The sequence below is a fragment of the Peromyscus eremicus genome, chromosome 17, assembly GCF_949786415.1.
Source record: "Peromyscus eremicus chromosome 17, PerEre_H2_v1, whole genome shotgun sequence".
NCBI lineage: Eukaryota > Metazoa > Chordata > Mammalia > Rodentia > Cricetidae > Peromyscus > Peromyscus eremicus.
Window position 1 is genome coordinate 7,886,096 of NC_081433.1, and position 14,848 is coordinate 7,900,943.

The window sequence follows — 14,848 nt, forward strand, 5'->3', positions numbered from 1 at the left end:
CCCCCCATACAACCTTAGGGTATAGGGCGCCTGTATTGCCCAGGCCAGAGCAGGACAGGAGGTCTGTTCTGTCTCCACTGCTTCAGGCACTGGCCCAGCGGAACCAGCTGGGCAGGTGGGTTGGTCTGTAATTCTGTTGAGCACCAGCAGCAGAGGGGAGAGAGCTTACTCGGATATGGGCCTTTTATCAGGAGCATTTTGCATGTCATCCCCCCTGGTGTGCCGGATGCTCAGCAGCACACTAGCGACTGTGTGCTTTGCACACCACTGCCACGTTACTTCCTGGGACTCAGGGTGGTCTATTAATGGAGCTGCAGCATGCGGAGTTTTGCCGACTGCATAATTTATAGTGCGCAGTGGAGTTCTGACTTTCCCTTAAGTACAGAAATGGCTTGCTGAGGAGATACGTTCGTCGATTTGGAAATCAGGCCCTCGGAGGAGCCAGTGCCTCCGCCAGCCCGTCTCGGTCCGTTCTGCCGAGGATTGGCTGGGAGCGGTGGCTGCTGGCACTGCACAATTGGCTTGGATGTGAAATTACCCAACAGAAGCAGGCCTCCCACTTCCTCCACTTCCACCCCATGACTCAGGCTTCTGCCGCCAGGCTGAGTGAGCGGAGAGGCTCGGGGCATGCTACACCGCTGCACGATGCTGCCCTGCCTTTATCACAGATGTCGCTGCTGCGGAGGGCGAAAGCTCGTGCCTCACACCCCACAGACACCAGGGAGCCCCCCCAAGCCTTGGAGATTCTCACCCCAAATTGTGATGTCATCAGGAGCCATTTTTTAATGTGGATGAGCACGGGACCTCAGATGCTGGGACTTACGTGACGTATGGGGTCCTGAAGCTTGTTCTGGGCTGGTTTGTGTGGCTGTCCGTGCACACGAACAAGAAGTGGCTTGGCCCTTGCAGTGAGATGTCACTCTGTTCCAGGAGGAGGGCTCTTGCTGCTCTGTGAATTGACGCTCAGAAATAAACACCATACCGAAAATATCTGTTCTCCTCTACATAGAAGAAAGTCCTGGGATTACAGGGTGGGGCTGCTCGGGCCTTCGGAAGCCTGCTCCTCTGCCGAGACCTCTCTCTGGCATGCACTCTGGCTTGCGGTGCAGAGATGGCATGGGATGGTGGGGTCACCGATGTACGTGGAAGTCAGGTTGGCTGCCAGCACATGCTGACTGCAAGTGTTTCTCCCTGTTTCAGTTTGCAAGATGCTGGCATTGGATTCATCTTGGTCATAGACCGAAGGCAGGACAAATGGACCTCCGTGAAGGCATCGGTCCTGCGAATAGCCGTAAGTACCTCACAGAGCTCTCCACACTCCTGGAGGGTGGCAGCTCACTGCTTTTCTTTCTAGTCTGGGTGGAAGGTGGGGGGTTAAGGTGGCTAGCAGGGGACCTGGGGTGGGGAGTAGGCTGAGCCATGCCTGGCCCAGAGGGACTCCTGATCTCTGGGTATGTTCATTTGCCCAGGTGGTCATTCATAAGGTCTGTTGTGATTTTCTCAATAATGGATCACAGGAGTTTTGAGCAGAAAAGTTCTGAGCATGTCGGGCTTTAGGCTAGAAGTTGGATATTGAATCCACTCGTTGTTGCTAAGCAACCTTAACCGTTCCACGTTGGGTTGTTTGTTTGACATTAGTCCTGAGATGTGTTGGTCCTTGTGACGAAGCCCTAGTAGCGTACAGAGACCCTCACTTTCAAGGACTGGCTGCAGTCCCCACAGCTGTAAAGTGGCAGGACTTGCTGGCATTTTCAGGCTGCAATTATCATTTCGGAACAGCAAGACGGAGGCAACAGAAATCTTCCTTCAGCAGCTGTTCCCCACCCACCCACAGACTTAACACAGGCCACTGCTTCCGAGATGAGTTCACCCACACTTGCCGTCCCCACCTGTCACCCACAGCTTCATGAAGGACCCCAAGTCTGGTTGTCCACCAGCACTGTGGCTCTGGGCTGGGACTGTTTAGCTGCTCCTAAGGTCTCTGGGCAACCGACCCCATGGTTTCAGGTTCTTTGTGGCCTCCTGCTCTGGGTCAGGGATTCTTTGGGTCGGCCCCCCCGGGGCCTGCCGTGCTGAGGGTTGGGTGCCACAAGAAACCCATTCCTCTATAAGAAAAATCAAAGGCTCTGTGTCTACTGTGATTCTCGCAGGCTACAGTCCGGGTGCAAGCCCTCACTGAGCATCATCCTGTAAGCACCTGGTGCGCTTCTGCAGGGGTGCCTAGGAGTGAGCAAGCTCCCATCTCCCTTGTCCCTACCTAGTCTTCCTGTCATCATTGACGTGAAATAATAAGAACACCCAGTGCAGGGGGGGACCGAGGAGGGGTCCCACAAGATACAGGGCTTCTGGTGTCCCATCAACTGTAAACAGACATGTGTCCACACCAGCATTTCCAGGTGTATAGATTTGTATGGGAGGCTGTGACAGGCTTCTCCACGTCCAGCAGCAGGGCCCAGGTCAACCTGTTGCTGGGACTGCTCTTTGGAGTGGAGCGGTGTCCTGGGTTGACACCACGAGGCCCCTATCCACCCCGGCATTTCGGGGGCATCCTCCCCCTCCCTCCGGCTCTTCCGTCTGTGCACAGAAGCCAATGTGGGTGGCGGGAGCCAGGATGACCCTGACCTGTCTGTGACGAGAGCAGGCCCTCAGAACCTTCATTCACACACTTCTGCTGCACCGTCAGTCCCCAGCAGCCACTGGGGCAGCCTCTGTTCCTTGACTCACGCTTGCTCACATCTACTCAGAGCCTAGGCTCCCTTCTCCACAGCTCCTGTTTACTTCTTTTACAGAGGTACAGCTGTGCACCTGCGTGGGGCCAGCGTGACCATGGTTTGGGCAAACATACCACATGTACTCACCTGGTCACATGTCTGCCAAGACCATCACAGTGTGTGTGTGTGTGTGTGTGTGTGTGTGTGTGTGTGTGTGTGTGAGAAAGAGAGAGAGAGAGAGAGAGAGAGAGTTTTATTTTTTTTAATTACATTCATTTACTTATTTGGGGACACGTGCTGTGGCACGTGTGTCGAGGTCAGAAGACAATTCTCGGGAATCAGTTTTTTCCCTTCTAACCTGTGGGTCCTAGGAACCTTCACCCATTGAGCCATCTGTTTTATCTAGTGGGTCACACCCAGGTTAGAAGATGTGTTTCCAAATACAAAGTATCTCCCCAGGAAACACAGGAATTACGTTTTAAGCCTGGAGTGGTCCTGTGAACCTGTCCCACATGCAGCATGGCGGCTGCACACACCCCGGTGTAGCCTGGGCTCCTGTTGTCAAGTGTGGATGTCGCTGAGCTTAGAACAAGGTGGACTTCTGAGCAAGCTGGCTTATCTTTAAAACCTGGCTTTGTGAACGTGGCTATAAGGAAAGAATTTGACTTTAATTTTACATTGTCCTTTGTTTTCTGTTGTTATTGCCTGGTTTTGAGTCGGGATCTTATGCTATAGCAGAGCGTGGTCAAGGATCTTGACCCTCCTGCCTCAGCCTCCCAAACACTGGAATCGTAGGTGCGTACCACCATGGCGTGTATTGATTCTTACACTGTAAAACAGGAAGCGTTTCTCCTGTGACTCTTAGCATTTGCTGGTGAGAGTTTGGAAACAGCAGAGGTTGCCATTCATTCCAGCAAACTGCCGTGAATTCTCTTTGATCTCTAGCGCTTTCTCATGAGAAGAAATGATCCAGGGTATTAACTCATACATACCCAGCAGGTGTTCTGAGAAACTACTGTAGACCAGGCCTGGGGCAGGCCTGTGAAAATGCAGAGGAAAGTGACCCAGGAGTGTGCAGCCAAGCTGGGTGTGGAGTCCAGCGAGGGAAGGTTGCCACAAGGGTACCGGAAAGGCAGGCAGTGTAGGAAGGTGCTGAGATCCCCCGGTGTGGAGGCAGGATCTGCAAGCCGGTTTGTTGCTGCCCTAGGACTGGGCCCACCTTCCTGTCTGGCTGGGACCCCTGGGGAGGCCCCCTGAAAGGGCTGCTGCGTGTGTGGGAGGACAGCACAGAGGGCAGGGTCAGGCAGAAGGAAGCGAGGGCTGAGCGTGTCTCCAGGAGGAGGTAGAAGTCTGGGTTATTGCCATGAGGAATCTCAGCCCCTCTAGCTGAAGCCCAGGGAAGGATGGCACACTAGGAAATGAGACTCCATTCAAGGTGCTCAGCTGGCCTCCTCAGAGCCTCTGGCAAGGGTCACCTGGCAAGGAGGCACAGTATGAGCACAGTGGGATCTATTCCGGGGGTGGGGGCTGGGGCTGTGGAAGCCATCCAGGCCCCATCCACACACTGCATGTAGTTGTGGAGGCAGACCCATACAGCTCCTCCAGGATCCTGACGGTAGAGTGTGTCCGAAGCAGCTGCGTGGGCACAACCCCCCAGATCAGAGCTCTGCTGATCACCGGGTTTTCTTGTCCAGGTAGCTTCAGGGAAACTACTGCTTAGCATCAGATACAACCAGCCAGGCCCCCAGGAGGCCATCCAAATAGGCCCACTCAGGGTGCCACCTCAGGGTGCCACAGAAGCAAGGAGGCTGAAGGGGCTTCTGCCTCCTGCTGCCTGGGTTCCTGCTGAGCCACACTTACGTAAGCCTCGCTATGACTGCTATTCTTAGGCACCATCTGTGCTACCTCGTGAGTTGGCGTTCCCTGCTTTGGGGTGATCTTTTTCCTTTTTGATGCCTTCAGCTTGGCTTGGAACTAAAAAAGAAAGAAAGAAAGAAAGAAAGAAAGAAAGAAAGAAAGAAAGAAAGAAAGAAAGAAAGAAAGAAAGAAAGTAGAGGAGCCAAAAATCCAGTCTCCCTAAAATCAGACCCCAGTGTTTCCATCCAGAGTATGTGTGTCCATCTGCCCACGTGTGTGTGTGTGTGTGTGTGTGTGTGTGTGTGTGTGTGTTCATGCTCCAGGTTCCTGGTCTCCATCAGTGAGCAAAGACAGAGACGGCAAGCCCTAAGGCTGGGAGTGCAGGCACCTCCTCACTGCCAAGAGATTGGCCCAAAGTTCTGAGTAGCCATCCTCACAGGGATAAAAAAACACCTGAGCCCTGTCAACGTCTCACCCTCCCTACGATACAGTGTGCGCTTCTTTCTGTGTGTCTCATGGGTGTGTTACCCTCGAGGACATCACCATAGAGTGTACACGTTTATACTCATGTAGGTAGCCTAGTTCAAACTAGATCTATGCCCTAACATGTTTTATGCAAGGAAATTGATTGTGTGTCTGACTGTATGTATAAGTGTGTATGTGTGAACCTGTGTGTGAGAGAGAATGTATGTATATATAAGTGTGTATGTGTGAACCTGTGTGTGAGAGAGAATGTATGTATATATAAGTGTGTATGTGTGAACCTGTGTGTGAGAGAGAATGTATGTATGTATAAGTGTGTATGTGTGAACCTGTGTGTCGAGAATGTATTTATGTTTAAGTGAGTGAGGAGACTGGAGTTCAAGGTCAAATGTCTCCTTCAATTACTTTTCCACCTTATTCTTTGAGACAAAGTCTCTCGCTGAACCTGGGACTCTGATCCAGCTAGACTGGCTAGCAGCAAGTCCCAGGGGTCCTCCTGTTTCCAGTTCCCTGGTGCTGGGGTTACAGGTACAGACTCCCATATCCCATGGACTACCATGCCCCCTCCTTTTATGTGAGTTCTGAGGGATTGAAGTCAGGGCCCACACTGCATAGCAAATAATTTTCTAACTGAGCTATCTCCTCAGCCCCTAAGAAAATGGAATTGAAAGTATTGCTCAGTCTGCCTAGGGGTAGAACTTTTTGTTGCTGTTGTTCTGGGACTGATGTAGTCTGTGCAGAGCAATCTAAAACTTATGTCTGAGGAGGGACCTGGGCTCTCAGGTCATCCAGCCAACAGTCACATCTGCTGCGCTAAGTATTGTCCTTGATCCCTGTCCTGCTCCGGTCACCAGGGCTGCAAGGTCAAGTGGCCACCAGAGGTCAGGAGCGTCGTGGAGGGAGAGGGGGAGGTAGCACCGGAGGACTGGCAGGCACAGGTGTCTGAGAGGTGCCCAGGGGTGCTTTCCCAGCCGAGCAGATGGATTCCCCATGGGCCACTATGCCAGGGTGCAGGCCAGAGATGGAGGCCAGTCAGTGAACCCCAGAAGTTGGGCAGAGCTAAGACCACTTAGGGAGAATAGGTCATGTGATCAGTTCCCTTACTGGGTAGAGAAGCTGACATGGATGGTGAGGAGCCACGTGGCACATGGAGATGTGTGCACCCCGAGCTGACCAAGTGAACACAGCCCCCGTGAGTCTGTGTGGAAGGCTGGGGACCAGTTGCTGATAATCACCCAGGCACCCACTGCTCCCTTGAAATGCTCCAGTTTCCCATACCAAGAGGCCAGGATGGCTCGGGACGGGCAGCCTAGGCCTCCCTGTCGCTGGAGTCTGAGCTCTCCCTACAGTGGGGTCCCAGTAAAACAACTGGGTGAGATGATTCTTACAGAATATTCCAGAAGGAAAGTGGGCACAGCCTCAGGGTGTCTACTTAAACAATTTCCCTCCATTCAGTGACCACACTTTCCTACTTGTTCTTATTAAGATTTTTTTTCTTAATGATGTTGAGCAGTCTTAATATTTAGGGGGGAAGTTCTCGTGTGTACGTACTGGAACTGGTTTATGGTTTTTCTTTTGACAAATACTGGAGCAGTTTAGACGAGGAGGTGGATTCGAGCTCACAGTTTTCGAGGGTCCGGCCTGTGGTCTGGTGACAGGACAGACTCCACAGGGAGGGTCATGGCAGGGGACAGTATCCACTCACAGAGGCCAGGAGCCCGAGAGGAGTGAAAGGCCGCACTCAGGGACAGAATGCACCTGTCAAAGGCACACCCTCAGGACACATCCCACAGCCACCTCCCACAGTTCCATCTCTGGATAGGCTGTGCCTTTAATCAACCGATGAGTTAACTACTGAGCCTGATCTAACCCTCTCTGGGGACTCACTCACCAGAGGGAGGTTCTTCACTAGTGGCCTGGATGCCACAGGCCAGCCCAGCTGGCCATCACAGACATTCTTGCCACCATCGAGACTTTGCCCATGTGCCCATGCACCCGTGTGCATGCACGTATACATATGTAGATATGCACACACACAGCCAGACTTGTACATTGTCACATACACAACAGAAACATGCACATAGAGACACGTGCACAGACATGCACCATGTGTGTACCTAGATACATGTACAGGTATATGTATAGATAAGCATGCATGCATATACATAGAGAGGCACGCTTGCACATGTACACAAAGATATATGCATAAAGAGATATGCACACAGGTGCACATATGCATGTGCACATGGATGCATACAGACACATGAGGAGGTCTGTGTGCACACACATTAGTTCATGAACACTTATGTACCCACATATGTACACAGATCCACATACACTCATATATGGGTACACTTGCACACACAGACATGTGCCTAGATATACACCCCAACACATACATACAGATATACATAAACACACATGCACCAAGGTACATACATGAGTGTACCACACACACAACTGTGGCAGTAAAAATGGTGTGTAAAGGTGGGGACATACTATTGAAACACTCTATTTCCTAACAAACTGTGTTTTCAGATCCCCCCATCTCCCAGAAACACTTTTTATATCTTCTGCTAAGATCCAAGGTCGGTGACGGGGAGGGCGGCAGCCATTTCATCCTTCGGTTTGCGTTTCGCTTTAAGTCTTGTGATGGTGACTCTTGAGTCGGCGGAAGCCGGGACTTTGTGGAAACCCCCGACTGGGTTTCTTTGCCTCCAGCTTCCGCTGGTCACCACAGCAGGAACCTCTGTAGTTGGCTACAGGGCACTCACGTGTCCATCAGGTCCAATCCCCGACTTCCCCTCCAGAAGATGTCTCTTCTGTTTCCGATGAGCATGTCACGTCATCTGTGGCGATGCTTTGGGGCCAACCAGCAGCTTGTTCCTCGATACTCTCCCTGCCTGTGTTTGCAGCCACAGGGATTCCTGGACTCCCACCCAAGTTGAGATTGTGCTGGGGTAGTTTCATGAATGTTCTCCCTGTGTGGCCCTGTGCCAGGTGGTGCTGCGTCCCCACCTGCCCCTCCTGGTTCCCACTCAACCTGCACCCATGTCTCTGCAGCTGTGCATGCCCATCGATGATTGGATGACTCTTTACTCTCGGCCTGAAGGGCAGGTGTGGACTCCATCACCACTGAGAGAAAAACGGGGCTACAAACGGACCAGAATAGTGTATAAAACCCTCCCGGCTCCCAGTGTGAGCTCTGTAGTCACGTTGCCCCCCACATGGGAGATGTGACAAGAGCCAGCTGGAGCTTCTAGACAGCAGAGCAGAAAGAACAGGTGCAGACACCCGCCTGAGGTGGGGTGGGGACAGGAGAGTCAGCTGCTTCTCTGACAGTATCGTATTGTCCCATTTTCCTAATGGCTCCCGACACAGCGTCTCCCAAGTTTGTGTAGTAGGATCCATATGTGTTTGTTTTCCCAGGTCTGACTGATGTCAAGTCCGTGAGGATGTGCTGCATGTCACCTGTGGGACGCACAGCTGGGTGGGATGTCAGTGCAGATCCATCCTGAGACCTCAGTCCCGGGAGGCCGTGGGGTTTATTACCACTGGTCTCATGCATGCTCCTTTCGCTGGCATCTGTGAAACCTCATCATAGGCTCCACAGCCAGCATTTAGCTTTGCAAAAGGAACCTCCGACTCAGAGCCAGGGTCTTCTGACTGGTTAACACTGAGAGTCAAACTCTGATATGTTCATATTAACGTGTGTTTGCTGGGTGAGATCAGACAAGAGAGGTTGGCCAGGTGCCAGCTGCCCTATTTACTACTAAGTACAGAACAGCAGGCTGGGCACACCTCGGCACACAACAGAAAGTGAGTGATGTTTTACATCAGATAAAAACCTACTGTCAATTTACAATTCACAATTATTGAGTATGGTACAAAACACCAATATCCAATTCTCATCTGCCTAACCCTGTTCTAGAAATGAAGGTTTTATGTTAGCCTTTTCCCAGCTTTGAACACGGATGGTTGACTCTGCAGCAGAGAATATTCACTTTGCCATTGTTTTCACTCATGATGGATGCTTGTGCACATCCTTAGAACCTCCCGCATGGCTTCTGTTTATTTTATTTTTTATACAGCTATTTAATATGCAAAGTCAATAGCTTAACAGAAACTAAAGCAGCTTAAGGAAGAGAAAGTAGCTGCTTGTGAGCCTGGAGGTCACCTCCGGCCAGTGGCAGGGCCCCTCACCCCAGGAGCCCTGTACCTATCAGGAATGCACAGGTGTTGTCTATCTTTTAGGGTCCGATCATTAGCCTGCCCTCCAGACCCAGTCTTCTGGGAGGTGTGGGTCTGGGTGACAAAGCTAATTGAAGCTTAGAAAAATGTGACTCATTGTCACCTCGAGGAAAGCTGCCGGCCCTGACAGTGTCGCCTTAAATAGTGGTGTCCGATTTCACCCAGAGGACAAGTCTGGAGGTCCTTGTGTTCAGTAGCCCAGAATCTGCCCTCAGCTTCTGCCTTTGCAGGGCTGCGTTCTGTCCTTGGTCTGGGCACTCACCCTCTCCCAGGACACCAGAGACGAAGCCTGATCACTAGCATTGCGTATTCATAACTCTCTCCTGAGGGAGCAGCTGGTGCATGCCTGCACGGTATAGGAAGGCTGTGGACAGAGGCATGTCCCAGCCTCCTTGCCATGGAGGGCAGAGGGAAGCCATGACACCAGGGGAAGGGTATGAACTGGAAGGCACTGTCTACAGCAGGGCCCTCAGAGATTCCTAGCACCCTGCTTCCATATCCACTCAGGAAGAGCTCTGACCAGGCCCCCGTTTCTCAGCGTGCCTGTGACTGAAAAGTGTGACGTCACAGGTGATGTGAACATCACCATGTTGGAGGCCCCGTGAGGACCAAGGACACAGGGTTCAACAGAAGAACATTTCCTTCCAGGGGAAGACCCATGTCCGTTTTCCTGAATGGAAGGCCAGCCACAAGTGATGGACACTGATGCACAGTGTGGTGGGTGGAAGGTCAGCTGGGGGTGGCAAACATGAGCGTCTAGTACCACATGAGCTGTGACTACTCCCTCCTCACCCAGTGGAATGAGGCAGGCATCGGCTTCATGTCTCATCTGCTGTAACTTATGCACAATCAAACACCTTGCACTAGGCCAAGGAGTAACCAAACACAGGGAACTAACTATTCAAGGGTAGGCATGTGCCTGTGCATGCCGGGCGAGTTTATGTTGATCTTGGGTTCAGGTACTCCACAAGTATGTCTTCTTTTTTCTTTAACAAGTCCATCAGTGCCCTGTGGCTGGCATGATGAGGTGCCGTAGATGGAGTGGCTTGAACAACAGAAACTTATTCTCTAGACTAGTCTGAGATCCAGGTGCCTTTCCTGTGGGAAGACCCATGCTACAAAGGAGTCTATTCTGAGTACTGGGATTTAGAACTCCACACTGGGAGGAGAAGATCCTCGTTTAACCCCTGACAGCTATGACATGCTTCCGGCTTTTTCTTTTTAAGCAGCGTCCCTGCAGACGCCCACCATCAGCTGCGGCGGCGGCAGGTCCATTCCACGGCCTGGGCCGCTCACGGCAAACGCCCTTCTTCCTGTGTTCTGCAGGCGTCTTTCCCAGCAAACCTGCAGCTCGTCCTTGTTCTCCGGCCCACGGGCTTTTTCCAGAGGACCCTCTCCGACATCGCCTTCAAGTTCAACCGAGATGACTTTAAGATGAAAGTACCCGTGAGTTCGCCCTCGTGCTGTGTCAGCAGAACCCAGCTTAAGTGCGCTCCTGGCGCGTGGTAAACTCTCACGGAGTGACCTCCATTCCGTGGCCATAAGTAAAACCCCACGAGATCTGGTCGGAAGTTACACTTCCCCTGTGTTCTGGAGGCAGAAGCGCTGTGATTTCTTCTTCCCTTGAGCCCTGCCCTGCCCTGCCCCCAACTAGCGGTCCATACATGCGAGGCCCCGGCCTCGGGCAGGTCCCATGGGATAGCTCCATCAGAATATTGTAAATCACGGGATAGTCCTATGCTAGCTCACGGTGAGGGGCACACCCCAGATGTCTCCGGGGAAAGGAGGGCTAGTAAAGAGGACATGGGCATCTTCTGAGTCCACGGACAGAGCTTCGGCTGCCAGCCACACATGCGCTGGACCCCAGCCAGGAACAACCCAGCAGGCAGTCCCTACCTTATCGCCACGTCTCCAGCCAGCATGGGTCAGCCCTTTCCCATCGTCCCCCGAGAAAGGCCCTAACACTGCTCTGCTTCCCCCAAAAAGCCAAGGCTCTAAAGCTCCTGAAAGCACACACACACTCCACAGCCAGTGAAGCCTGGCCACAACCTGTGTGGCACCCAGGAGCTGCCAGAGTGGCCCTGTGGGTTCATGTCTTTTTCATAAAGAGAACAGGAACACAGGGGCCATTGCCAGGCTGTGGGACTCCCCTGCAGTGACACCCTTGCTTTTGGAAACGGAAGAATCTGGGCCGGTTGCTGTCCACGATGCTGTCTGCTGTGTCTCAGTCTTTTTGGTTTTTCAAGACAGGGTTTCTCTGTGTAGCTTTGGTGCCTTTCCTGGAACTCACTTGGTAGTCCAGGCTGGCTTCAAACTCACAGAGATCCGCCTGCCTCTGTCTCCCGAGTGCTGGGATTAAAGGCGTGCGCCACCACCGCCCGGCTGTGTCTCAGTGTTTAGGTGGCATATACCCTCTTTCCCAGCTGTCTAAAGCCTCTGCCCATCCCCCACGACTGCTCCCTGTCCTCTGCTCCAACAGGGTAGAGCCATTCTCTGAGAAACAGGAACAGTGGAGCTTGGGTTCCTACCCCACCCTGTCCCACCTTCATAACAGCCTTCCTCGAGAACCAGAGTAAAGGCAGGGAAGGATGTTCAACATGGCCCAAGGCCTCAAGAGGTGACAGTGACTCTGTCTAAGAGTCATGCCTTAGTAGATCTGAAAGTAACCAGCCCCTAGGTCTGTGGGAAGATACCACACCCCATCTCTTGTGGCATCTCTTCCTGGACAACTCATTAGACCTAGTTAAGGGCACAACTACCCAGGGCAGTAGCTCACCCAGCTCGAGGTTCAAGTCCCAATCCGAAACTAGATGTGGGAGTTGTGTCCATGGCTCTTGCCTCCAAATACATGGATACTTGTAGTAACAGTGTGTCCCTCCCCTCTTATGATAAGATGACATCAACACACTCCAGCAAGTGAGCCACACTAACAACAGCTTCTCTTGCCTCTGAGCATACACTATAATAGTGTATGGTCTCTTTTGTAAACTCTTCTGTGGTATTATGTTAAGAGGTGTCAAAAAACAGGTTTACAGAAACTGCCATGGCACCTGAAAGCTCAGACCAATCTTAGATAAATTCCAGAATTACCAAAGGACTTGGCTTTTAGAAGGTATCTGATGCTTCTCCACAGTACTGACCTCAGGCAAGAGAGGTCTCTAGGAGCATCCCTGGGCTCCTAGCCTTCTCTATTGTGTTGGAAAATGTATAACACACACACACACACACACACACACACACGCACGCACGCACGCACGCACACACCAGTATTAAGGTTAAGAAAGGAGGCAGCATGCTTCCTTGGATGACCCAATCCATCTTTGGCTTACTGGCCATGAGCCAAGGTTGTTTGGCAGCTTGTGGAAAAATTTATTAGAAGAACCAAGAGAAAATGGAACAGCTCTGTGAGAACTCTGTTTTCTAGCTCAAGCTGAGACTCTGACGCCTTTTTGTCTGCCAGTCATGCTTCGTTCAGGACTTAGCATCCATACTGCTTCTGGGCAGTATGAATAGTTCCTTGCTGGTGGCCAACCCACGTGTGGTAGGGTTCCCAGCAACCCTGACTTCTGCCCGGCAGTCACCAGGAGCATTTTCTCTATTGTAACCACCTGGGTTATCTCCAGATGAGCCCCACTTTAAACTGACTCAGTGTTGAATAATGTATACCGTGGTATCAAGTAACATCTGAGCCGAGCCTCTGTAGTTCGCTCTGAGTATCTGTCTGGCCGCTTACAAAGCAAAGTCTATATTTTTAATCTAAAACTCAAGGGCAGAATAGCCTTGAAAATGACCAGAGAAAGATGAAATCAAGCCATGTATGAAAAGGTTGCCTGGCCCCTGTGACCACACGAAGTAGAACTTCTTCGGAATTGTCAGTCAGTCTGATGAGATAGGACCGGCTAAAATGATCCTCACCAGTGCCTAAAAGGGAGTTTGTGGTGTTCTCAGCAGGAGCAAGCATAAACTGGCTTCTTAGGAAGCAGAGCTTCCTCATCTTATTTCCTGTCTTCCCCCTGCCAGAGAAGGTACTGACACCCACCGAGTATCTGTGGCAGGCCGGGTACCCTATGCAGGGTTTGTTCCTGTCCCCTGGCCTCACGGGGTCCTCACCATCACCCAGTGAGATTCATCATAATATTCCCATCGTGTAGACAAGGAAGCCAAGTGAACAGTGTGAATAAGAGGCTTGTCTAGGCCCACCAACCAGAGGGCGGAGCTGGACCCCTTCAAGTCCCAAGTCAACTTGGAGTCGGGGCAAGCTGCCTGGTGCTAAATCCCCTCTCTCTCCCAGGTCATGATGCTGAGCTCAGTGCCAGAGCTACATGGCTACATTGATAAATCCCAGCTGACCGAGGACCTCGGGGGGACCCTGGACTACTGCCACTCCAGGTGGCTGTGCCACCGCACTGTGAGTGGGCCTGGGCGCTGTGGAGCTGTGTTCTCACTAGCTCATAGTTAACCCAGCAGAATTCTTTTTACATGACAACACCGTCTTTTAAAACACATGCTCACTGAAGTTTCTTCCCCAAGAATGAGGAGATGGTCTCAGTAGACCTTAGTCATTGTAAAGAAATAGCATGAGTAATAAGCCGGGCGTGGCTTTCTGGGCTTGGAGAGAAAAAAAAAAACAATTATCAAGCCCTATGTCGTGGTGGTTTTCGACACTCACGAGTCTCCTAACAAGGAGGTGGAGGCAGAGACTCTGAGCTGAGAATGACCCTGGGTGGCAGGGACATTTGCAGACCCTTCCTGGTATGTCTCTGAAGAAGAAGAAGGAGAAGCATGAGGTTGAGACACTCATGGGAAGGTATTTGCTGGCACGCTTGTGTCCACAGGGCTTGGGGGCCACCCTCTCCTCTCTAACAACAGTCATGGTGTCAGCTTTCAGAGCTGCAGGCCACGGGCCGTGTGCAGGATTCTGTGACCGGGCTCTCCCTTCTCCCAAGGCAATTGAAAGCTTTGCCCTGATGGTGAAGCAGACGGCCCAGATGCTGCAGACCTTTGGGACCGAGCTGGCTGAAACAGAACTGCCCAACGATGTCCAGTCAACCAGCCTGGTGCTCAGCGTTCACACAGAGAAGAAGGCAAAAGCGAAGGTGAGTGCAGATCAGGGGGCCGGGAAATGTGATACCTGATGCGAGATGTCAGGTGAGTCGCCGCACGGAAGGAGGGCCAGAAGTCAGCAAGTCAACGAGATGCTTGAGACGCTGAGAAGACTGACCATACTCCTTTTCAAAGCCCCTAAGTGAGCCCTGTTAAAAACGCATGTGCATCTGTGGGCGGCACCCCTCAGCCCAGAAACCCCGAAGGACTTCAGAGTCTGTGCAAAGCCAAGACCAGAGCAGTTCCTGGTGGCTGTGCACTGTGTGTGTGTGTGGGGGGGGGGGCAGGGCAGCTCCAGGGTAACCAGGCAGGGCCTCTACCCTGGCTCCTCTCACCAGTGACTGAAGAAGTCATGGTTGAATTGGCTGCATAAGTACCATTGTGCCACCAGTTTGCATGGCCTTCTAGGGCAGAGACACGCTGCGTCACTTGCTGTAGACATC

General features: G+C 52.0%; 1 protein-coding gene across 2 annotated transcripts in view; it reads left to right on the plus strand.

Moving 5' to 3' along the window:
• Window positions 1-14,848, plus strand: part of Mcf2l (MCF.2 cell line derived transforming sequence like) — a 74,747-nt gene that overhangs the window by 31,693 nt on the left and 28,206 nt on the right. For both annotated transcript variants that reach the window (XM_059244645.1, XM_059244644.1), the window contains exons 4-7: window positions 1,201-1,291; window positions 10,629-10,748; window positions 13,594-13,710; window positions 14,249-14,398. In XM_059244645.1, coding sequence (XP_059100628.1) covers window positions 1,201-1,291; window positions 10,629-10,748; window positions 13,594-13,710; window positions 14,249-14,398 — 478 coding nt within the window. The remainder of the gene's footprint in view (window positions 1-1,200; window positions 1,292-10,628; window positions 10,749-13,593; window positions 13,711-14,248; window positions 14,399-14,848) is intronic.